Genomic DNA, 22,911 nt, shown 5'->3' on the forward strand with positions numbered 1-22,911 from the left:
AAAAAGAAAAGAAGAAGGGTTGCCGTCGTAGGATGGGAAAGGTTACAAGGCAACACAGCCATTCGTTCACCAATCACGCAAACGCAGGGAGATGGCGGGCAATTCCCATCACATTAATAGGACTTTGTTCCGTCCGCGGCCATGGCTGATGCTATATTGCCTTTTCCCTGAATTCATTGCCAGCTAGGCTGAATGAAGTCGGCTCGGGATACGGTATCAATGTAATAATGGTTCTTCCGTTCCCATACCCCCGTGGGCCTCGGTTTCTAACGACCCTATCAACGCCCTGTCGTGGAAACCACTACCTATCATGATGGGAACCCGCATGTTCCTCCCTTCGCTTACGCTCTCGCCCCGGTCCATCGGCTGCATCGTTTCCAGGGAGGGAGGGGGAGGGGTTCGCATACAGACGACGAGATCTGCGCCTGCGCCGTCGATGTTGGCATGAAGTCATAGCTGGCCGACAACTGTTGATTTTTCTTGTTTGGCCCGGTGAACCTATTGCAATACATTTCCCGTGGCCAACCGAATTGCCTCAACCCAACACGATGCACTGTTGTTTGACGTCAGATCCGAGTAGCCCGCATCACACAAGTTGACATATGAACCGCCATCCCATAATGAGGGCGACTTGCTAAGTCAGGAGACACCGTAGCTAGCCCATGACCAAGCACGCCGAAATCAGTCCACACAAGCGCGCGATGCAAAACCCTCATCCAGGGCTTGATACTAGCTGGCTTCTGAATTCGATCTCATTGCCGGCTATATGTTCTCTATGATTAACACCCATACCGTGCCATGCGCCTCCATCCAGCGCCGGAAATATCCTGCAAATAGCAAAGCTCGTGGTCCAGTCCAAGGCATTGCAAGTCTAAAGATTTACATCGTAACAAATTAGGGCACCTCTCGTATCCCCCAGCCCGTCTTTAAGACGTCCCCCCAACAGCTACGCCAAGAGAGTTCCTCCTATGCTCTGACAGCGTGCCCGTTGCCATTGATGCTGTCGACCTTTCTCTTCTTCGACTCGGGGGTTGGCGGTGAGTCGCCAACTGGCTGTTGATCCGCAGAGACATCTAGACCCTGTACAATCGGGAACGGCGTGAGAACCTGGCTGATATCACCCCACCACTCTTCGCCGAATTTGCGGTACCACTCAACCGTCTGACGCAGGCCATCGGCAAAGCTGGTTTTCTGATCCCAACCGAGTTGACGCAACTTGGTGCCATCAACGGCATAGCGGTGGTCGTTAAAAGGCCGATCGTGGGTGTACTTGACCCACTTCTTGAACTCATCCGTTGTCGCATGCGGAATGTTCATCTGCTTGAGGAGGTGGCTGCAAAGATCAATGTTGGAGATCTCGTCGTAGGATCCGACATTGTAGATTTGACCCATGTGGCCTTTGTGCAGAATGGTGTCGAAGGCATCGGCTGCGTCACCAGCAAACAGGTATCTCCGCGTTGGGCTTCCGTCTCCATGGAGAACAACAGGCTTCCCTCTGTTCAACAAACAAGTGAACTTAGGAATGATTTCTAACCAGATTAGCAGGAACCAGCATATATGTCATGGGTGGCATACTCTCGGGGAATTGATGCGGGCCGTAAACGTTGTTACTGCGCACGATGATGACGGGCAGCTTGAAGCTCTTCTGGTACGACTGGACCAGCATCTCGGCCGCCGCCTTGCTAGCAGCGTAAGGGTTGGTCGGCGCAAGGATGCTCGTCTCGAGGAGATCATCGTCGTCATCGTTGACTTCGCCGTAGACTTCATCCGTGGAGATGTGGATGAAGCGCTTGATGTTTACACTCTTGGCGCTCTCCAGCAAGACGTGGGTGCCATAAACGTTGGTGTGAGTGAAACCGTACGAGTTACCGAAGCTCAGGTCGACGTGTGACTGAGCGGCAAAATGGAAGACGGTATCGATGTTGTACCGCTTGAGGCAGTTGACGACTTCTGTGGGGTTGGTGATGTCGCCGTGGACAAAGGTAAAGTTTGACTTCTCATTCAGAGTCCGTGTGTTGTTCAGTGAAGAGCAGTAGTCCAGCTTGTCGAAAGAGATAATGTTGTAATGGTCCGGGTAGGTGAGAGTAAGATGTCGGACCAGCCAGCATGCGCTGAGGCATTTGTTAGTATCCCCCAAGTGAGGCCTGCGCCAAGACTCAGACTTACATGAAGCCGGCACCGCCGGTGATCATGATGTTCTTCACATCCGGCAGTGGTTCAAACTTGGTGGTGCCCTTCAACAAAGGCGCTTCCTTCCATACACCGACGTCCTCGAAGAACTTGCGGTGGCCATTGCTGTAGGCTAGTAAATGTTAGCAATCGTGGCATCTGATAACGTTTTATTGTACGATAACGGCGGTGTTTGACTCACTGCTTTGCGAGCGGTTTTGACCGTTCAGTTGTGTCATTTTGGAGGTTGGCACGATATCACTACTGGTGTGTTTGTTCAAAGGGTGAGGAAATGTGTGGGAGAAATCAAGCGTTTTGCGTGTCGGAAGCTCGAAGAGGGATTTAGGTTCGTGGTCGACAGCGAGTCAGTTCGGGCGAGGTTGAAGTACAAGTAGCTGCCCTTTCAAGGGAGAGATGGCGGGCCTGGCAGTGAGTTTAGCTGGAAGCCCACACGCAAGACACGGTCATATCGGGCAATTAATCTTACTTCAGATATGGGATATCCCTATCGCGTCTCAATCAAGGCCATTGGCGATCTGTGCCCGGACTGTCTCACTCGCACCACCACGAGTCGCGCTGAGGCAAGGGAGGTCGGCGTGGTCCACGGTGGTTGCGAAGGACTATGGTAGCGGGTCGTATTGCGTGTAACAGCGAAGCAATGAAAAGGACAGCGAAGGTATGAGGATGGATTTCAGAGTTTCGGGCGAGACGGTTGGTAAGTCGTCTATATTCTCATGAGATGGTGTATGCGAGATGGCCGGTGGCACAGGGGCTTGGAGGGCGAGACTGGATGTCGGCCAGCTTTAAAAGCCTGCGGCACTGACAGCTAAAGTTTAGATGGCTCCGGCAAGCTGCATACGGTATTGTGGTAGGTGTTCAATGAGACAGAGATGGTGTGTACTCCGTAAGAGGCACCGAGATGAGTTGGTCGGTGGACAGGTCAACAAGGGTCGAGATGATTGGCGTAAGCTCAGCTGGGGAACGGGCATGGCAGACCAGGTACAGGCCGAGTAGTTGTGGACAGAATCAAGTACCGGCCCGAGCTGTGGGAAAGTACTTGGCGAGGTGTCTCTCTGGCAGTCTCTTTTCGCACAGCAATAGCGAAAGAGACACACGGGATTGTTTCGATTGGGTACAACAACAAGACAAGCAAGGCAAGTACTCTCTTGGTGGGCAGCCGCGTAGTGACTTCCTTGCGATTACGACTACGGCTACAGTTGCGACCCAGATTGAAGGCAGGTGCTTGCTTGCCCGACGTTTTGGAGACCTCTCATGGATCTAGCCCGTGTGGGAGGTGGGCGGTGGACGACTGCAGCAGGCTGGTAGGATGGGAATTGGCGGAAGGAAGGCGAGGTGGATGGTGGGGGTGGGCTCTGAGGGAGGGTCTTGGCTGGGAAGCAGCAGTTTGAAACATGACGCTTGCTGTGTTTCTGACGTACTGCGTGGTATCTCTGCCATCTTGGGCTGTGTATTTTCCTTTCTTTTGCTCTATTTCTCGGTGCGAAATGGGGGCGAGGTCAACAAGGGCCAGCCCGACACGGCATTGGTCGGCACAGGCCACAGCAACGCCCATATTGCGACCCCTCACATGGTTCCAAAATAAATCAAATCCAGCATCACGGAGGCAGGAACACCATGTCCCTCCAGGACCAAGGGATGGGACTGATAGCAGATAACAATTGTGCAATACCACACTGATCTACCATGTATTGTACGTACGCAGTGCGCGATGCTATGCACCCACCGAGGAAGCCAACTTAGGGGCCACTGTTTTCGTGGAATAATTAATCGCGGCCATGCGATCCCTTTCCGCCGCTGCAATTCATTCGCTGTGGGTGGGTGCACTGCCGAGGTACGTACTTTTCGTAATCTGTGGTACCTCGTCGGTACCTTCCTTCTCTTACCTATCCTTTCCTTCTCTTCAATCCCACTACTGGCAGCTGCGTGGTATCTTGAGAACGTCGTGCAGCAGTTGACAGATGCAACCCCAATCTAACCGAGACTTCCCAATGGAATGGGACCCCTTCTTTCCACGCAAGCTAATTGAAGCTAGGGGGAACGACTACGTACGTCAAAAAAATGACACGCTTAAGACGGGCGGGTATCACGGAGACGCGGCCGACCACGAGGATTCGACGCTTGATACTGATGGTTCGCTGCTAGTGCAGTGACCTGAGATTCTTGTCTCAGCTAGCCTCAGCCGTGGCATTGCCGCCCTCGATCAATGCTTCTGGACCGGTTGCTAGCCCATCTTGGGCCTGTCTTACCACACACTCGCTCGCTTTTGTTGCTTCTTCTCCGAAAGGGATATAGTCTCCTTACCTCCAAACATGCATGTTTGGCCATACATGCGTCAGGGAGGAGGCAGGGGAGGAGGACGATGCGAACATCATCAGGGGCACAAAAGCACTGGAATGCCCGACGCATATGCTAACGTTCAGAATAAGAACCATATCCGCGTCTCTGTTACTTCGCGCGGACATCGTACGCCCGCCCTCCACCAAGACATCTGCTTATCGACCTCACCCCCCGGCTACCACCAACACGAGCCATAAGCTAGCCTGCAGGTAAACACGAAAGGGACTTGTTCGTGAACGGCCCGTGACGGACGCCACACATGCAGCCATAGTCGCTGTAAACATCTGATACGGCACTACCAGGCCGACGTTCGCGGACAGACTTACGCATTTGTCTGCGGCTCAGGATCCTCCATGAGCTGACGACCATAGTGACAGCGGGGCGGGCTGGGCCGGCCTCCCACTCGTCCGGCTCCTCGAACGTGGAACAGAGGCACCACAAGCTCCGGCGGCGCGGGCGTTGTCAAGATGGGGGGAAGGGGGAGGAGGCCGGCACGCGTCTCTTGTGGCTTGTCGTGGACCATGTGGGGGGTGCTTCCGCGCAAAGAATGCAGCGCTCATCTTCCTCTTCCTCCCCTCCATACCTAGGATTGACCCACTCTGCAAACACCACACAACCTCGTGCTCCGGAGAGTGCTGAAACGCCCCGATTGTGTATTTTGGGGGGGAGGAGAAAACATTGGTCTATCACAGACATGCACGGGGGGAACAGTAGCCATAATTACACGTAACCATTGACATGTTCATCGCGAGGGATATTGCGCCAGATGATCCGACGATTGATTGCCGGCAGAAGGTCCTTGTCAGTCCAGTCTAGAGGAGCTAAATTGGGTGGCCAAGGGAGCCAGCAGGTACTTCAAATTCCCGTCCTCCTCACGGTAAGGGCTTGCATGCTTGCGTCTTCAGACGAGAGATTGGCGCAGGGGCACTGACGATCATGGATCAGGACGGACCATGGACGGGGTTTTATCTTTATTTTATTTTATTTAGAGACAGGCACCGTACCTGTGCTACCCAGTTGGAACACATGACTTGTTGTTCGCACGTTCCAACATCCATCCCATGTCCTAGACACTTGAGTTCTTGTCAACGGCTCACTGCGGCAGAACTTGCGCCAATCGGTAAACCCAGACAAACAGGGTATGGATGAAAGGGCCGTGGCAATGGAGTGGATGACATACTTGACACTCTGTGGCACGAACAGAATGAGGTGCGACAGTGGCCAAGACATTTGTTGATTTTTCGGCCGGCTCAAGGGACATCAATAGACACTTGGTAACAGAGACTGAGGCTTGAACAAGACGACAGCTTGGCAAAACTGGGGGCCGCTTTGCAACAGGAGATTCAGTTGTCTCAAGGAGCGAACTTTACAATCTGATGGCTGATTGTTCTGTCAAACTCTATCCGGGTGATTGACGAAGACTGGATGGCGATTGAAGTTCTGGGAACGTCCAGGCCGAAGGTCCCGAGTGCATCCAGGAATAGAGCGCCGCCAGAGCAGCCGTCATCCCAGGCGCGGGTGCTCCGTCGAAACCAGCTCTGTGTCAAGGTCATCGCCCACGATCCACATGGTGACGTGTGCCCTTATTGGATCAGATCACTGAAGGTTCGCTGGGATGACGGTGGCAGCGAAGAAGGGATGTCAATTAGACAAAGTTGAAGCGGCGGGCCGGATAGAATTGGGCGGCCTTCGGGCTGTCCGTTGCGCATAGAGAGTGGCTAGGCGAGTTGCTTCACAAGGCTGCGTTCGTCGATGCCCAGGCATTGGCGACTGCAGTCTGCAGCTGCAAGTGACAGGTTGGTCTCGCATACCGTTCAGTCCTGCGGCCAAGGGGCCCCGAGACGGGACGGTGACATCTGAGCGTGGACTACCGCTCAGGTCAGAGTAGCTGCACACGGCCTGGCTGCCATCCTGTGTATGTGTGTTGCAGATTTGATAGGAAAAGAGACACCCGCACATGTCGAGCCGGGTCTATACCAAAGAGACACTACATGGTAATTGGAGTCAGGTCAGGGCGGGTGGGGCTGAAGCTTACGAAAGATTAGTGGCTTGGCGCTAACCTACGAAGTCCAAGAGACATTGTTTTTGGAAGAGAAGGAAGCCACGGTGCCCAACAACTGCGAGAAGTAAAAAAAATAACACCCAGCCCTGGCTCCTCATGACGATCAACAAGGGCTCGCCAGGGAGTCGAGCCTAGTCGGTTTCTAGCTTGTGGCCTATGCTATGGCCTGTAACTTGTGATTCTCGATCTACCTTCTGGCTTGTGCATCGAGGGAGCGGCGTTCGAGGGCGTCGACAAACATGCCCTTCCTGCCCCCAATCCCGGGGAAATAGACAAAGCCAAGGAGCCACGGACAATCCGCATCTCGTCCGTCCCAGGAAAGGCAGGGCAGGGCCTGGCCTGGCCTGGTCGCGGACGGGATGCTAGTCGTGTTCGCCCTCTCTCGCGACCCAATGCCACCCACCCGACTGGACCTTGTCTTCTCGCAGGCGGCCTTGAGCTCGCTCTGAGCTTGCGTGCTAACTAACCCCCCTCCTACACTAGTCCCAGTCCCAGTCATAGCCCCAGTCGCAAGGTCGCAGGCCGCAAATCCCAAGTCTCAGTGTCCGTACCCGCACTTTCCCTGCCTCAATCACCTCCCACCTCCCTCCCCTCACTCCCTCCCATTCACCCCTACCCCTGCCCGCTTTCAGCCCAGGGTAGGTGTAGGTCACTGCCTAGTACTGCGTGCTACTATTAGTGGTAGTAGGTGCGACTAGGGACTGGGACCTGCGTACGACGACGGCCGAACCAGCCAAGAAGCCCGCCGACGTTTCCATACAAAGTGTTTATATCTGCACCCGTCGACTTTTCCCCTTCAGTCCGGCGGTTGTCTTCCGGAATTTGACAAGACTAGGTGCCTCCCTTTGCCGCATTCCTGGATGCCACCCATCTCCCTTGGTGTCAACTTCCATGGTAGACTGAAAAGGACCGCAAGTCCTTGGTGATCAACGATCTGCACCACTCACGCCTCCTGCCAAGTATCGCCTCCCAGTCGCTCTCTTCCACCACTGAGCTTTCGTCAGCTTCGCTCCCCAAAATGACCGACGCTCACCGAACAGAACGGGCTGGTTCTTTTGCCTCATCCTCCACCGAGACTGCAACTTTGCACGAGTTAACCAAATTGGATCCAATGGAGGACAACATGCAGAACCTGAAGTCGCAAAACGACGAGGAATTGGGCACACAGGAGGATGAGAAGCTTCTGCCCAAGACCAACGAGAAGGAGGAGCCCCCGAAAGCCAGCTTCAGATCGGCTGTCGTGTGGATGGTAGTCAACACTTTGGCAACTATCGGAATCGTGAGTTCTGCCTATGGTCTGTGGTGTCAATTTCTCCCGGTAATCTAACAACGCTGCGCGTAGGTCTTCACGAACAAGGCCATCTTCTCCGACCCCCAATGGAAACTCTGCCAACTCACATTTGCGAGTTTTCACTTCCTGGTGACGTTTCTAACTCTGCACGTTCTGTCGAGGCCTACGTTCGCCTACTTCACCCCTCGCCGCGCTGCGATCAAGGACTTGCTTCCGCTTTCCGTTGCCATGTGCCTCAACGTCATTCTGCCGAACCTCTCGCTAGCGTTCTCTTCGGTCACGTTTTATCAGATCGCCCGCATTCTCTTGACGCCAACCGTCGCGATGATGAACTTTGTCTTGTACAAGGCGACGCTGCCCCGGAATGCCATCATAGCGCTTATCCCAGCTTGCCTCGGCGTCGGCATGGTTTCTTACTACGACTCTCTGCCCACCAAGGACGATAATATCAAGTCAACTTCTACTTTGGGGATCTTCTTCGCTTTTAGCGGCATCTTTGCATCCTCGTTGTACACTGTCTGGATCGCCAGCTACCACCGCAAGCTCCAGATGTCGAGCATGCAGCTGTTGTACAACCAGGCGCCCATCGCATCGTTTTTGCTCCTCTACATTATCCCTTTTGTTGATACGTTCCCCGAGTGGATGACCGTCCCCGGGAACCGCTGGATTATGATCGCCATGGTTGGTTGCGCCCGCCTTTAACCTGGATAAATATTATGCTAATGTTTGATACAGTCCGGCGCGTTCGCCTCACTCATTAACATTTCCCAATTCTTCATTATTGCGCAGACCGGACCCGTGTCGAGCACAGTTGTGGGTCATCTCAAGACCTGCACCATTGTCGCGCTTGGCTGGATGGTCTCAGGAAGAGCCATCGGTGATAAGTCGGTCCTCGGAGTCTTCGTTGCCATCGGCGGTATTATTGGGTGAGTTTGGGAAAGCAAATGTTCCCGCATGAATCCACGGCTAACGTTGGCACAGCTATTCTGTTGTCATGCTCCAGCAACAAAAACAACAGCAGCGCAAGTAAACTGAACAGGGCTGAAGGCTACCGTTGTTTTATACAATTCGGAAATGGTGCTCTTGGGAGCACATGGAATCATGATGGCGTTTGGTAGATTGGACCGTCGGAATTAGAAAGGTCAACGAATGATACCTCTTGTGTGAAACCAAACCTATCATGGCTCGGCGTCTAGGAGATAGTGGCTCGATTTAATTTTGGGGAAAAACAACGACTTTTCTTATCCATGACCTGATGCATCTCTTACCGTTGCGCTTTCTATGTGACTTGGCCACATGTCTGTACCGGTCTATTCTACAAAACGCCGCACGGGGGAGTCCCTGACCAACAACGCAATGCATAACTTGCGTCTGACACCATGCATTCGAACCCACAGATGAACCACCACAACCAGCGCCGCGGCTTTACAAGTTGAAGCGCTTCCGGTCCTTTTCCATCTTGGCCTTCCACTCCCACGGCTGAGCCTCGTCGCCCTCGCTCCCCGCCCTGCCGATACCCTTGTCGACTCTCCGCAGCTTCGCCGTAAACCGCGGGCCGACCTCCTGCAGACCCACGCGGATGCCCTCGACGCCCTTCATCTCGCTGCCCTCGGCCGTCGTGATGTTCTTCTCCGTCTCGCGCTTTTCGCGGAAGACGTAGCGGTGGCGACGGAAGAAGAGGTAATCGCGCTGGTTGTGGACCGTCAAGACCTGGCGGCCCTCGAGCTCGGGCTGCGGCGGGAAGAGGCGCTGGAAGAGCGCCGCCGTGAGCAGACCGAGAGGCGTCTTGAAGTTGTTGAGGAGGAGCTCCGGGTAGTGGTTCGTCGGGTTTCCGTGGCCGGGCAGCTTCTTGCCCTCCATGAAGTTCGTGATGGAGAAGGTGAAGGTAGGGCCCGTGGGGAGGTGAACGATGGACATGCCCGTCAGCTTCTTCTGGTCCTCCTTGAGGAGGACGACGGCCGTGTAGTCGCGGTTTGCGGCGAAGCGGGAGATCTCGCGCAGGGAGTACTTATGGCCGTAGCGGTGGGCGGAGCGGGGCACATAGGTAGAGTTGGGGAAGATTGTGCGGAAGATATGCGCCTCGTAGTGGAGCGTCGAGTTGAGCGAGGTGGTGATGAGGATCTTGGGCGGTGGGGGCGCGTCTTCGGTGAAGAGGGACGGGAACTTGAGGGCGAGCGAAGACGGGGTGAGGTCGAGATTAGTCGAGGTTGTCGAGGGCGCGGCGGAAGAGTCCCTGCGCGCGCGTCTCTTCTCCTCACGCTTCCTCTCCCTCTCCGCCTTTCTCTCCTCCGCCTCCTCGTCGTCCGACGCCAACATGCTGTCGTTGTCGTCGTCGTCATCCTCGTCCTCCTCCTCGTCGTCGAGCTCCTTCTCCAGCGCAGCATTCTCCTCCTCCTCTATCCTCCGTCTCTTGAGCTTCTCGACGTCCACCACGCGCCCCAGGCTGTCGTCGTCAACATCGTCCCAAACTCGCTTCGAGTCGAGCGTCCGGGGCTTGTTCTTCGCCAAGCGCTCCGCCCTCAGCTCCGGGTCCTTGTCTTCCTCCTTCTTCCTGCGGAAACGCTTCTCGCGCTGCGACTTGTCCTTCTCCTTCTTTTGCAGGACGTAGAGCTCCTTACGCTTGAGCTTGTTCGCAGTCTTTGCAGAGAGCGAAGCCCCGCCTCTGGAATAGCCCATATTTGGACTTTTTTCCCCTTCCTTCCTTTCTTTCCTTTCTTCTTTCTCTTCCGCGGAGGATCTCGAGACTTCCTCAAATGTGATTATTTTCGATTGGGTGGGTTGGGTTTCTCGTTGTCGAGTTTAAAAAGGGCCGCTTTGGTGGTGCTTGTTGCAATGGACTACTCTGTATCCGTATGCTCGTAAAGAAAAGTCGAATCCGATCCCAATTCGAAGGCTCGGTGAAAATCACTTTGGAGAAATTTTGGCGGGGCACCGACCAATCCCTGCAGCATGTGCATTTCAGATGGGCCCCGGTGTTCGGGTTGCGGGGGCCAGGGTCCGCCGTCGTTGGTCACCCGGTGAATTAGATTTTCCGTGACCAGCAACTTTTTTTTTCGGCTGCGGGAGAGAGGGGTCCGTTCGGTACCTGGACTGGGCTGGCTGATCGCACGACAGGGCACCACTGACAGGCCAATGGATTTTTACGAGGGGTGTGAAAAAGAAGGGCAGACGACACTTAGAGAGTAGAGTCACAGTTCGGGACTCGACCACCACACAAACAAACCAACCCCTCCAATGCACACACTGCACGCGCTCTCCATTCGAGTTAAGCCTACCTCCAGCTAGCCTTTCCCTCCACCGTAAGGTACGGGGAACACTGCAGTGTGCGGCCAAGGCCCTCACCCCCAGATGACTCACGCCCTCTAAAACCCCACCAAGATCAAGTAGATGAAGCCTCTTCGCTTTATTGCACACCAATCACCTTCAATTCGTTCCACAGCTAGCTTCTGTGCAGTTCGGCCGGCCGCTTTTTTCCACTTGCAGCAGCAAAACCGCCATTACCCCTCCCCCTCCTTCCTGCCCTCCCACCACCACCACCGCCGCACCCTCACTACCACACGTCACCTCTTCAGGGCCGAAGTTCTCGTCTCGAAAAAGAAGCCCACCGCCGCCGCCTCCAAGATGACGACCACCGCGACGACCCTCAAGGGTCAGCCCCTCGACCGGCAGACGCTGGACGCCATGCTGCGGCGTCGTCTCTTCTTCACCCCCGCCTTCGAGATCTACGGCGGCGTCGCCGGCCTCTTCGACTATGGCCCCCCTGGCTGCGCCCTGCAGGCCAACATCGTCGACCTCTGGCGCAAGCATTTCATCCTCGAGGAGGACATGCTCGAGATCGACACCACCGTTCTGACCCCTCACGAGGTCCTCAAGACTTCTGGCCACGTCGACAAGTTCGCCGACTGGATGTGCAAGGACCCCAAGAACGGCGACATTTTGCGTGCCGACCACTTTGTCGAGGATGTGCTCGAGGCCCGCCTCAAGGGTGACAAGGAGGCCCGCGGCGAAAAGGTCGAGGAGGAGGACGACCCCAAGAAGAAGAAGAAGAGAAAGCAAAAGACCGAGGCCATCAAGCTCGAGGACGCCGTCGTCCAGGAGTACGAGGAAATCCTGGCCAAGATCGACAACTACAACGGCGAGGAGCTCGGCGAGCTCATCAAGAAGTACGACCTCAGGAACCCGGCCACCGGCCTCCAGCCCTCCCCTCCCGTCGCCTTCAACCTCATGTTCCAGACCGCCATCGGCCCCAGCAGCAACCTGCCCGGCTACCTGCGCCCCGAGACCGCCCAGGGCCAGTTCCTCAACTTTGCCAAGCTCCTTGACTTCAACATGCAGCAGATGCCCTTCGCCTCGGCCTCCATCGGTCGCTCTTACCGAAACGAGATCTCCCCGAGAGCCGGCCTCCTGAGAGTCCGCGAGTTCCTCATGGCTGAGATTGAGCACTTTATCGACCCCGAGGGCGGCAAGAAGCACGCCCGCTTCTCCGAGGTCGAGAACGTCGAGCTTACCCTGCTGGACCGCCACACCCAGCTTGCCGGCAAGACGAACGTCCAAAAGATGACGATCGGCGACGCCGTGCGCAACAAGGTCGTTGACAACGAGACCCTCGGCTACTTCATTGCGCGTATCCACCTGTTCCTGCAAAAGATCGGTGTCGACATGTCCAAGGTTCGCTTCCGTCAGCACATGGCGAACGAGATGGCCCACTACGCCGCCGACTGCTGGGACGCCGAGCTCCTCACCTCCTCCGGCTGGATCGAGTGTGTCGGCTGTGCCGACCGTAGTGCCTACGACTTGACTGTCCACGCCAAGAAGACTGGCGCTCCCCTTCTCGTGCGCGAGCGTCTGGACGAGCCCCGCATCATCGAGGAGTGGCAGGTCGAGATCGAGAAGAAGAAGTTTGGTCCCCAATTCAAGAAGGACGGCAAGACGGTCGAGGCCGCCCTTGAGGCGACTACGCAAGAGCAGCGCGAGAAGCTCGCTAAGCAGCTCACCGACAACGGTGAGTTGGAGCTCGAGGTCGCCGGTGTTGCTGGCGGCAAGGTCAAGGTCAGCAAGGACCTCGTCAAGGTTGAGTTCAGGAAGCGCGTCGAGAACACCAGAGAGTACACCCCCAACGTTATTGAGCCGTCCTTCGGTATCGGCCGTATCCTGTACTCGCTGATCGAGCACGTCTACTGGAACCGTGCCACCGAGGACGGTGGCGACGAGGCTCGTGGAGTAAGTAACTACAAGCTAGAAGAAACTGCGGGCACGACGCTAACACAACATCTTAGGTTCTCTCCTTCCCCCCAACAGTCGCCCCCACCAAGGTCTTGATTGTGCCTCTTTCGGCCAACAAGCAATTCCAGCCCTTCATCAACAAGATCTCGCAGAAGCTTCGCAAGATCGGTATCTCGGCCCGCGTGGACTCCTCCTCCGCCACCATTGGCAAGCGTTACAGCCGTAACGACGAGCTCGGTACTCCTCTTGGCATCACCATTGACTTCCAAACCGTGCAGGATAGCTCTATCACGCTCAGAGATCGTGACTCAACCAAGCAGGTCCGCGCGGACGAGGACACCATCGTGGCGGCAATCCAGAGCCTGGTCACTGGTGCGAAGGAATGGAAGGACATCGCGGCTGAGCTCCCAGCCTTCGAGGGCCAGGAGGTTGACGTAGCTGTCCGATAAAAAGCATTTCATATGGATACCTTTCTCTTTTTTTTTGCAATGATGGACTAGGGAGAGTAAAGAAAAGATGGTGGAAAAGCCGCTTGCGTGCGGCATCTGTAGACATCTCAACTGAGCCTTTGTGGATTTTGAACATTATTACGCGCTGCCGTCAAGGCGTACATGTGCATGATCGAACCTTTTTGAGCTTTTGGTCGAGGCTAGACTGACGGGAAGGTGCAACGAAGCATGCGGATATACAGCGAGAGGCAACCTTGTCAACGTGGCGTTCTGCAAGATCATGCACGGCATCTGTGCAAAGTGAATATGAAGATGCTCATGCGGCGACTGAGCGGAAAGTTCCTGGTTGAGCTAGTCGGTGACGGTGGACGCGATAGGTAGTTGAGCCTCAAGAAAGCCATCCCCGATGCCGACCTAACGTGCAATAGTCTCATTGCGGGGTACTCCAAAAAGTTGCACGGGCATGGAGGGGCTGGAACCGCAGCCAAGCGCTGAGAGGATCATTGTTTGCAGCAGCGACCTCTGCCAGTGCAGTTGGATGGATGTGGTCTCGGACGTTGAGTGTAGTAGATCCCTATCATGACCACAGCGGTGGCGAGGCCGACTTATACCATGTCAGAACGCACAATGATTCCAGAAATAAAGTCTGAATGCTACCAAGATGGCATAGCTTTTCGTCGCATCACATTATTCCTCTTGGCACTGACGACCAAAGAGCCCAGGGCGGCGATACTGTCCCAAAGGCAGGTTCAGGGGGTGAGCCGGAGGTATGAATCTGCGACAGATCCGCGGATTGGAAACAAAACCGCCCAGTCTGTCCACACGGTTTTGTTTGATCATTACTGGAGGCTGAGAGGCAACAGTTGACGCATATTTTGGTCGAGTTCGCCTCGTGCCAGTTGCAGTGCTTAATTTCCAGTACCGTCGGTCGAAGAGCAACAGTTCGCCGGCCGAGGGGTTTCTATCCCGGTGAGTTGCACGCGCATCCGCATCTCGCCCCTATCATGCTACATTACCGCGATGTGTTTTCAACGGTGGGTGTTATTCTTGGCGACACATCGATGACTGGTTAACTTGCCTGTGACGTAGCAGTCAAGCAGTCGATCTGGAAACATCAATGCCGAAGATTCGAAATGCGGCTTAGGCTTGTGTGTGTGTGATGCGTATGTCTGTGACTGCGGAGTATCACAGGGAGCCCTCCCGCGCTGCACTTGCCGCGCGTTTCTTGTGCTTTTGGCTGCCGTGCTTGGGCAGGAAGACGGGGTGGAAAATGTGAAACACGTACTACCATCTAGGAGTAAGATGGATGAGTCGCTGACGTGACGTGCTACTGCAAACCCAAAGTACGTACCCCACAGCCAGTAGCAATTCTTCTCGAGCATATGTTGGCGGTATGCAGATGTTGGGCCCGGGCACTTGTGGGGGCTAAACCTTCAGAACAAGCACTCTTCGGCTGGTTTGACTCGGGCTATGCCGATTGAAGAGGGTGGGTGCGGTGATGGTTCTTGGTCCAAACCTATGACAGGGAACTCTGTCTGTTGCTTGCGTCTCGAGAAGTACTAGAACCATTCCGCAGCTTCTCTGCGGTCATATTCCTTGTCAAAGAACGGGTTTCGAATCTCGAGTCCAGGGACTGAATTTGCAGGCTGCTTGTTGGGGATCTTCCATGCCCAATTATCCCATCTCTCTGGTCTGGTTGGATGAGATATGGGACAAAGAATATTCCCGTCCCGCGATCCCAGAAGCTGCAATGCAACACAAAATTGGCACACGCTTATGATGCGATGGTCCATGGCACAGGGGTTCAACACGTTAACGAACACCAAGGTTCCTGTCGGTTGGTTGCCGTGCTTGTAAAGTCGTCTGTGAAGAATGACACCTGGTGTGGGCTGGCCCTGATAGATAGCTGGGAAGTTCGGAAGTACTGGCACCACGAGACTTTGGTTTGCTGCTGGTTGCGTTGACACTAGCGCGTCAAGCATAGATTAAGCATGGAGGTTTAGGTTACGGCTAGGCTTGTCAAGTCTGGAGGCGACAATCCATGGCTGAGGTTTGCTGGCTGCAGTCGGTTGCCTCGCCTTTGTGGGTGTCCGAGTGGCAGTTGGTACTTTCCTCGATGAGACTGGATGACGGACGGCGGCTTCCTTAGACTCTTGACTGCCAGCCTAAATCTTGATTCGCGATATGATGGCAATGCCCGTGCCTTGCATTCGCACCGCCTGTGCAATGCAATCCATCTACCACAGGGTTTCCCGCTGGCCACTTGAGAGAGTTGATTACGTCGACTCTCGCAACGACAAGAGGCTGCGGCTGACTTGAAATGGTCTTATTCCAATCTCAAGAGCCAGGGGGTAGACTTGCAGTTACCCGCAGTGGGTGGGGGCGGCATTGAGTCGGTTTCTCTTGTTCTGTGCAAATTGGGTTTGTTGATGGAGCAGGCAAGCTTCGACGTCGTGTCAGTACGAGTGGTCTCCAGGTCGCTATTCAGGTACTGCGGAAGGCACCGAACGAGCGAGGTGAGGCACAAAGGCTGGGCCTGACGTCGGTCAAGACAAGGCCGAATGAGAATGTTTGCTCGATTGGGAAATCACAGATCCATGTCGACTGCGTTTGAAGCGAGAATCACAGACACGGCAGCTGGGGCAGAGGGGACAAACATGGCAAACACATGTCGTCGGACTCCCGCGGGGTGAGAAACGAGAAGAGACGAAATCGCATCAGGACATGGGGTTGGCCTCGGAATTATGGATGTGACCTGTGCTGTGTGCTCTGGGTCGGCTCTGTGCTCCGTGTGTGGGCGTGGGTGGGTGTGGAAACGGGCGGGGAGTCAAGAAGAGTGAAGAGTGCTTCTCTCTGTTTGAGTGAAGTAGTGTTGCCATTCCCAAGGAGGAGGTTTCCACCCGCACTCCTCGGTTCTTCTCCAGCGCCGCAAGCATCAGCCCTCTTGCCTTGCTCAGCAGCTAAGGGGAGAGAAGTCATGTGCCCTTGCACCATGCCTGCCGTCTCTCTTTATCGGAAACGGGCCAGCTCGGGGGGGCAACTTGAACTTTGAAGGGCGTCAGTCGGGGCTCCTTGGGGGCATCTTCCCCGCTATGACGTCTCATCGTGGCCGTGTCCTGACAACAACGGTTACTGTGCTGGTTGCCGCAGCTGCGCATTGCTCGGGAGCCCTGGCGTGAGGGTGCGGCGAAGAAATGATGCCGTCTCACTGCCGCCACGGCGAGAAGACGGGAGGCAACAGCAGTGGCTCGCAAGTGGTGGTCTGGGACACTAGTTAAGCCCGGTGCCCAACAGAGCTGAGCAGGCAGAGCAGCCAGCCCCGTCCGAGATGAGGTGAGCAGAGACAGGAGGTCGCGGTGCGGATACGGATTTGCCTAGGTATGTACACCACAACCTAGGCATGGGGAAAACCAACAGGCACAGGTTTTCTACCCAACCAGCGAGAATGCAGTGCTCAGCAGCAGCAAACCAGGGAGAAGGACGTCGCAGGGCCTGTCCAGAGCCCACCGCCGTCCCCCTTCTCCACCGCCGCCAGACCCGACCCGACATCTTGTATCCTCGTTTCATTCGCCAGGCAGAACGGGATGTCTCCGCCTCCTCTCCAGGTCGAGGTATGTCCATTATGTAGTGTATGCCTGCTACCTGCCTCCACTTGGGCATTCCTTCCTTGCCTTCCATAACCCGTGCTTGCCCAGGGACGTGCCTCTCTGCTAGATCGACTCCCCTGCCGCTTTCCCCTCCTCCACCAGAGAGTGCAGACATTCGCGCTACACGCACTAGTTGGTACCTTGTGTATGTTTGTGATGTGAGTGTGGAAGGTACCCTCTAGGTCAAGGAACAGAATACCCGCTGCCACGCTCAGCGCCCTGGTGCTGCAGAAGATACAGATCAGACCCTTGATTCTCCTCGACTTGATGCCAGCGGCCCGGCCCAATCAGCATTTCCATGAGTCTTGTCTTGCAAGGAGTGGAAATGCGTACACGTCCATACACACACGTAGTAGACAGCCTTGTCTGATTACTGCTTCCGCAGCGAGACTGAAGAACCGCACGCTCGACGAAAATAGGCCGAGACGATAAAACAACAACGACACAACAAATGAAAAAAAAAGACCCCTAGACCTCCTACGTCGCCTCCCCGAATAGCATCGACGCACCACGTCTTGGCTTTCCAGGTTGCCCGACACAACATCATCCATCAGCCCAGCCCAGCCCAGCCCAGTCCAGCCTAGCCAAGCCCGGCCAAGCCAAGCCCCGGCCGACACCCGCTCTCAAATGTCCTCGTCGCAGTCGACAGCAGCTTCATCGGTCTAGTGTCGACTGGCAGGCTTGCACTGAGAGATTGGATTGAGTGAGCATCGTCTTTTGACAGACAGCCGGACGGACAGACAGAGCTTGACACACTGAGCCGGTGGATTGCTCTCGTATTTGCACTCCTGGCATGCAACTGACACTGGCCCAAGCACATGCTCTTCCCTCCCTCGCCCTCTTAAGCTTCGGCTGATCGACCGCGACTAAAAGCGTCAAAGGCGTGCCGCCCCCTTTGCTCCAGTTCCCTCCACCCCCTCGTCGAACCAAACTCCCGCCCACCCCTCTCAAAACCACACGCCTCCGAAAGGGAAATCTCACCCCCATCCGATTTTCGTCCTTGAATCTCTCTTCCTACTCGCTTGTTTGGCTCCGTCCTTTCCTCCTCCCGTCTATTTGCCCTTCCAATCTCTCCTGGCGGGAATAGCAGCCCCCCCGGGCGGCCAGGCAATTACGATTGGCAGCATCCATCTTTCCTTTTTCAGATCGCTGCAAAAGGAAGAAGAAAGGAAACAAAAAGGAAAAATTAAAGGAAGAGTGAAAAAAGATACTTCTGGGACCCGGCGGAGGCGGCCTATTGTCTCTGCCGTCACTTACATGCCCTTGTCCCATCCTTTCATTCTAAAGATACCTAGGTGCTGCACTTGGTGTCCAACCCCAACGCAACCGTAACTGCCACAGCCCACAGCCCACAGCCCGCAGCGGCAGCGGCAGCGGCAGCAGTAGCAGCAGCACAGTAGCGGGGACCCAGGAGGCACGAGTACAGAGGTACCGCCAAATCTGCGAAACATCGCGTGTTCCATACCTTGAGCCATTGCCCGGGGCCTCGCATCCGAGGACAGCCACAGAAACACTCGCCTCTATTAAACTGTAATCATCTGCTGTTTTCCCTGTCCGACTTTGAAAGAGAGAGAATGGCGACGCAGAATAGGTAAGCATCTCCCCTTTCACCTCGTTTGTCTCCATCATGCACCACCACCTGCACCTGTACCACATTGCATCCCATTCCTCCTCCCCCTCCCCCTCCACTGCACCCGCAATCAGCCTTCTGCAGGCAACTTGCACCAGCACCAAGCACCCAGCATCAGCATCAGCACCCAACACCCAGCACCTAACCCCCCTGGCCCAGCGACTTGCTCGAGTACTCGTCGGGACTCCTTCAACGAGGCTAGGAGTGGGGTTAATTTCGATTCGATCTGTCATGGCGCACTTCACCGATTGCCAACCGCCGACAGCCTCCTAATTGCGCTGTGTTTCCATTCCACATCCATCGCTCCATCCATACCTGCCTCCAAATCCCCCTTTTCCGTCATCATCATTCGACCGTTGCCGGCCATCTCGCTGCCTCGTTCCCTTGATTGCCACCACCGATCCCTCCAACCTCGTCGTCGCATGCAGAAACTGCTCGACCTCGTCGCCCACGCTGCGCAATCATGGCTAACGAACGCAGTGTGTATTCGTCCGGCCAGTTCATGAACCCAGGCCCGGCGCCACGACCACCGACCGATCGACCTCGTCTCGCCCTCACCCCCAGCAATAACCTTCCCGGCAACATGGCGAACATGGCCATATCTCCCATCAGGAGCACCACTACCTCGACCTACACCGGCTCCACCATCTCTCTCCCCATCGCCCGCCAGCAGTCCGGCCAGAACGATGGCATGGGAGGTGTCGCCGTCAAGAAGGAGGGCTGGGCGTCGGTGAAGGAGTCCAAGAACTTTATCAACCCATGGAAGCAAAAATACCTCATCCTGCGTAAGGAGTCGCTCGATTTCCACAAGACCGAGGGCGGTAAGGTCTCATACACCCTCTTTTTGAAGGACGTTGTCAACGTTGGCCGAGTTGAGGCCGCTGGCACCATCTTCGAGATCAAGAGAAACCCCGGCGGCGCGTCCAACAGCCCCGGCGAAGACGACGGCCAAACCAAGACGTTGCAGATTCGCGTCAAGAGCGACGACGATTTGTACGAATGGATTGATCTTGTCTACGGCGCCTGCCCTGGAATGGGCGGTGTCAGCAACCCCACCAACTTCTCCCACGCCGTGCATGTTGGCTTCGATCCCCAGACCGGCGAGTTCGTCGGACTGCCTCCCGAATGGTCGAAACTTCTCAACTCTTCCGCCATCACCAAGGAGGACTACGAGCGCAACCCCCAGGCCGTCTTCGAGGTCCTCGACTTCTACTCCGACCTGACCAAGCGAGCTGAGAACCCCCAGCAATACTCCAGCCTTACCCCTACACCCCCTGCTAGCAGCCAGCAGAACAAGCAGCTTGGTTATGTCGGTGGCGGTTCCTCCGTCGCACCGCCCAGGCCCATGCCGCCCTCGCAGACTCAGCGTCAACCCAGCTACAACACGCAGCCTTCGTCGCAAGGCCAGCAGCGGAGGCCGTCGCCCACGGAGCAACAGCAGCAGCGCCAGCAGATGCAGGGCATGGCCTCTAACTACCAGACGGACCCTCGCGAAGAGCAACGCCTAAAGCAGCTCGAGGCGCAACGCGCTAGAGAGAGAGAGATCGAGGAGCAGAACCGGCGGGATCTGGAGGTCTTCAACTCTAGCATCCCCAAGACCAAGACGCCCATGGCCCAGCAGGAGGTTGGCGGTTTTGGCGGCAGCTCGTCTATCCCCCAAACAGACAGATACAACCCTTCGAGGGCAGCCCCCCCAGCACCCAAGCCGTCACAGCAGCAACAGGTCAATGGCCTCCGTGCTCAGCGCCCGGCACCCTCGCCGCCCACCGCCGGCACTCCTGCTCGCCCGCCCATGTCTTCGCAACAGAGCTCAAGCTCCATGCGGGACCCCAACCAAGGCCAACGAATGCCCCCCCGGCCAGATCAACCCTCCAGCCAGCAACAGCGCTATCCCAACGGCAGCCCCCAGCAGCCGAGACAACCTCCTCAGGCCCAAGCTCCACCGCCATCCCGCCTGCCTGCTCCTGTCAAGCCCTTGAACGTGTCCAAGGCCCAGCCTGCGCCGCCAAGCGACGCCGTCAAGGCTGCAGAGGCAGCCCTTACTGCCAAGCCGCCCGCGCAGGAACGCAAGCAGGATGTGCGCATGTCCACCATGTCCGAAAGCGAGGTCATGGCCAAGCTCAAGGAAGCCGTGTCCAAGGACGACCCGAACCTCTCCTACTCCAAGCAAAAGAAGATTGGACAGGGTGCTTCCGGTTCAGTCTACGTTGCCAAGGTCAAGGAGAGCGCCGTCTCCCCCGTTGCTCGTGACGTCCTGCGTGCTCAGGGCATCAAGGCCCAGGTTGCCATCAAGCAGATGGATCTTGCACACCAGCCAAGGAAGGAGCTGATTGTGAACGAGATCATGGTCATGAAGGACAGTAGACATCCCAACATTGTTAACTTCTTGGATGCCTTCTTGCGCAACAACAACGCCGAACTCTGGGTTGTCATGGAGTATATGGAGGGCGGTGCCTTGACGGACGTCATTGACAACAACCCGAGCATCACGGAAGAGCAAATTTCCACAATTTGCCTAGAGGTAAGAATGACATTCTGTCAAGGTGCGAGGTCGATGCTGACTTGATATAGACTTGCCAAGGCCTGCAACATCTCCACTCTCAAAACATTATTCATCGTGACATCAAGAGTGACAACGTCCTTCTGGACGCTCGTGGCAACGTCAAGATCAGTGAGTGGGCCACATACCGTTTCGGCGTGCGATAACTAACTAGTAATTTAGCCGATTTCGGTTTCTGCGCCAAGCTCACTGAGACCAAGTCGAAGCGTGCGACGATGGTTGGCACGCCTTACTGGATGGCACCAGAGGTTGTCAAGCAGAAGGAGTACGGCCCCAAGGTCGACATCTGGTCTTTGGGCATTATGGCTATTGAGATGATCGAGTCCGAGCCCCCCTACCTCAACGAGGAGCCCCTGAAGGCTCTGTACTTGATCGCCACCAACGGTACGCCACGCCTCAAGAAGCCTGAGAAGCTGAGCAAGGAGCTCAAGGCTTTCTTGTCGGTCTGTTTGTGCGTAGACGTCAAGAGCAGAGCTTCTGCTGAAGAACTGCTTCAGCACGACTTCCTCAAGCATGGGTGCCAACTTGGCAGCCTGTCTGAGCTCCTGGCCTTCAAGAAGCACGCCAAATAGGTTGGCGAGCGAGCCGGAGTGCAGCGCTGCAGTCCGCCCTGAGGAAGCGGTCGCCTCTGGTGATTGGTGGCGTTTTTTTATATTTTTCGGAACTGGTGAATTGGTGCCACACTTTCCCGCTCAAACCAAAGAAAAAGAGACCCCAACATTCGACGTTGCACGAAGCCACCACCCATTCACACGACGTACTCATGAAATTTTCCATTTCAATCGACGCGGATATCCTTGATACTCTTCTGACTCACGCGGGACGAGAAAATGCTTCGTTCATCCCATCATCATGGCGGCATGGGAATTTTTTGCTAATGGTCTCGGTCACATTGCATAGTTGTTTAGTCACTGTAGGGGGGGGAGAGAGATTGGTAATTTAGAGGAAAGGAACGGCCCGTGACATCACCGTGGTTCACATTGAGCAGAGGAAACAGTTGGTACGCGGAGGACACGAGCGTGCTGTGCTGGTTTAATCTCAGCAAAAGCAAGAGTAGTAGGGGCCAGGCAGCGCTGATAGAGCCTCAATGGAAAAAGGATCAATGAACTTGGCAATTCGGTTGAAATCAATTCAGATGAACTCTACGTTCGATGGTTCAAAATATGCTGCTTACTAACTTGACGCTGCACTATTCCTGTAAATCGTGAGCAGGTGAATTTTATACCTTTTTCGTGGTGGCTAGCGTGGCTGCTGGGTTGGCTGTAGTCAGGCCTGTGCGATCATCTCCACCCGACCTGTTCTTTGCGAGAGATGCTCGATCCGCACGGCCGTCGTCCTCCCCCCCCCAACCCGAAACCACCACCGTTCTCGTATTCGGATTTCCGGTGCGCTTGCATCCGAGAAAAACGAGGCCGCCGCCAACCACGTCCCTCGAATATTTCCTTTCTGCACCTCAACCCCCAGCGCCCTGAATTACCGTGACCTTCCACTCAATAATACCAAGCACTTGTAGGCGAAACCC

At 55.6% G+C, this 22,911-nt stretch overlaps 5 protein-coding genes across 5 annotated transcripts; 3 read left to right on the forward strand and 2 right to left on the reverse strand.

The window, feature by feature from the left end:
- Window positions 1–966: 966 nt before the first annotated feature.
- On the reverse strand, window positions 967–2,408 carry EsH8_IV_000416 (dTDP-glucose 4,6-dehydratase; the record flags this gene model as incomplete). Its single annotated transcript, XM_083265306.1, has 4 exons — window positions 967–1,529; window positions 1,576–2,111; window positions 2,167–2,302; window positions 2,372–2,408. The coding sequence occupies 4 exons, from the start codon at window positions 2,406–2,408 to the stop codon at window positions 967–969; spliced, it is 1,272 nt and encodes a 423-aa protein (XP_083124201.1).
- Window positions 2,409–7,607: 5,199 nt separating this feature from the next.
- EsH8_IV_000417 (triose-phosphate transporter family-domain-containing protein) lies at window positions 7,608–8,910 on the forward strand (the record flags this gene model as incomplete). The annotated part of the gene is made up of 4 exons (XM_083265307.1): window positions 7,608–7,868; window positions 7,932–8,561; window positions 8,616–8,806; window positions 8,862–8,910. The coding sequence occupies 4 exons, from the start codon at window positions 7,608–7,610 to the stop codon at window positions 8,908–8,910; spliced, it is 1,131 nt and encodes a 376-aa protein (XP_083124202.1).
- A 395-nt stretch (window positions 8,911–9,305) lies between these two features.
- On the reverse strand, window positions 9,306–10,556 carry EsH8_IV_000418 (rRNA-binding ribosome biosynthesis protein RPF1; the record flags this gene model as incomplete). The annotated part of the gene is made up of 1 exon (XM_083265308.1): window positions 9,306–10,556. One exon carries the CDS (start codon window positions 10,554–10,556, stop codon window positions 9,306–9,308), a length of 1,251 nt encoding a protein of 416 aa, XP_083124203.1.
- A 711-nt stretch (window positions 10,557–11,267) lies between these two features.
- EsH8_IV_000419 (glycine--tRNA ligase) lies at window positions 11,268–13,552 on the forward strand (the record flags this gene model as incomplete). Its single annotated transcript, XM_083265309.1, has 2 exons — window positions 11,268–13,100; window positions 13,157–13,552. 2 exons carry the CDS (start codon window positions 11,268–11,270, stop codon window positions 13,550–13,552), a joined length of 2,229 nt encoding a protein of 742 aa, XP_083124204.1.
- A 5,221-nt stretch (window positions 13,553–18,773) lies between these two features.
- On the forward strand, window positions 18,774–21,961 carry EsH8_IV_000420 (serine/threonine protein kinase CLA4; the record flags this gene model as incomplete). The annotated part of the gene is made up of 4 exons (XM_083265310.1): window positions 18,774–18,790; window positions 19,310–21,350; window positions 21,401–21,500; window positions 21,552–21,961. The coding sequence occupies 4 exons, from the start codon at window positions 18,774–18,776 to the stop codon at window positions 21,959–21,961; spliced, it is 2,568 nt and encodes an 855-aa protein (XP_083124205.1).
- Between the last annotated feature and the right edge of the window lie 950 nt (window positions 21,962–22,911).

This window comes from Colletotrichum jinshuiense, chromosome 4, assembly GCF_051148585.1.
Source record: "Colletotrichum jinshuiense chromosome 4, complete sequence".
Classification (NCBI taxonomy): Eukaryota; Fungi; Ascomycota; class Sordariomycetes; order Glomerellales; family Glomerellaceae; genus Colletotrichum; species Colletotrichum jinshuiense.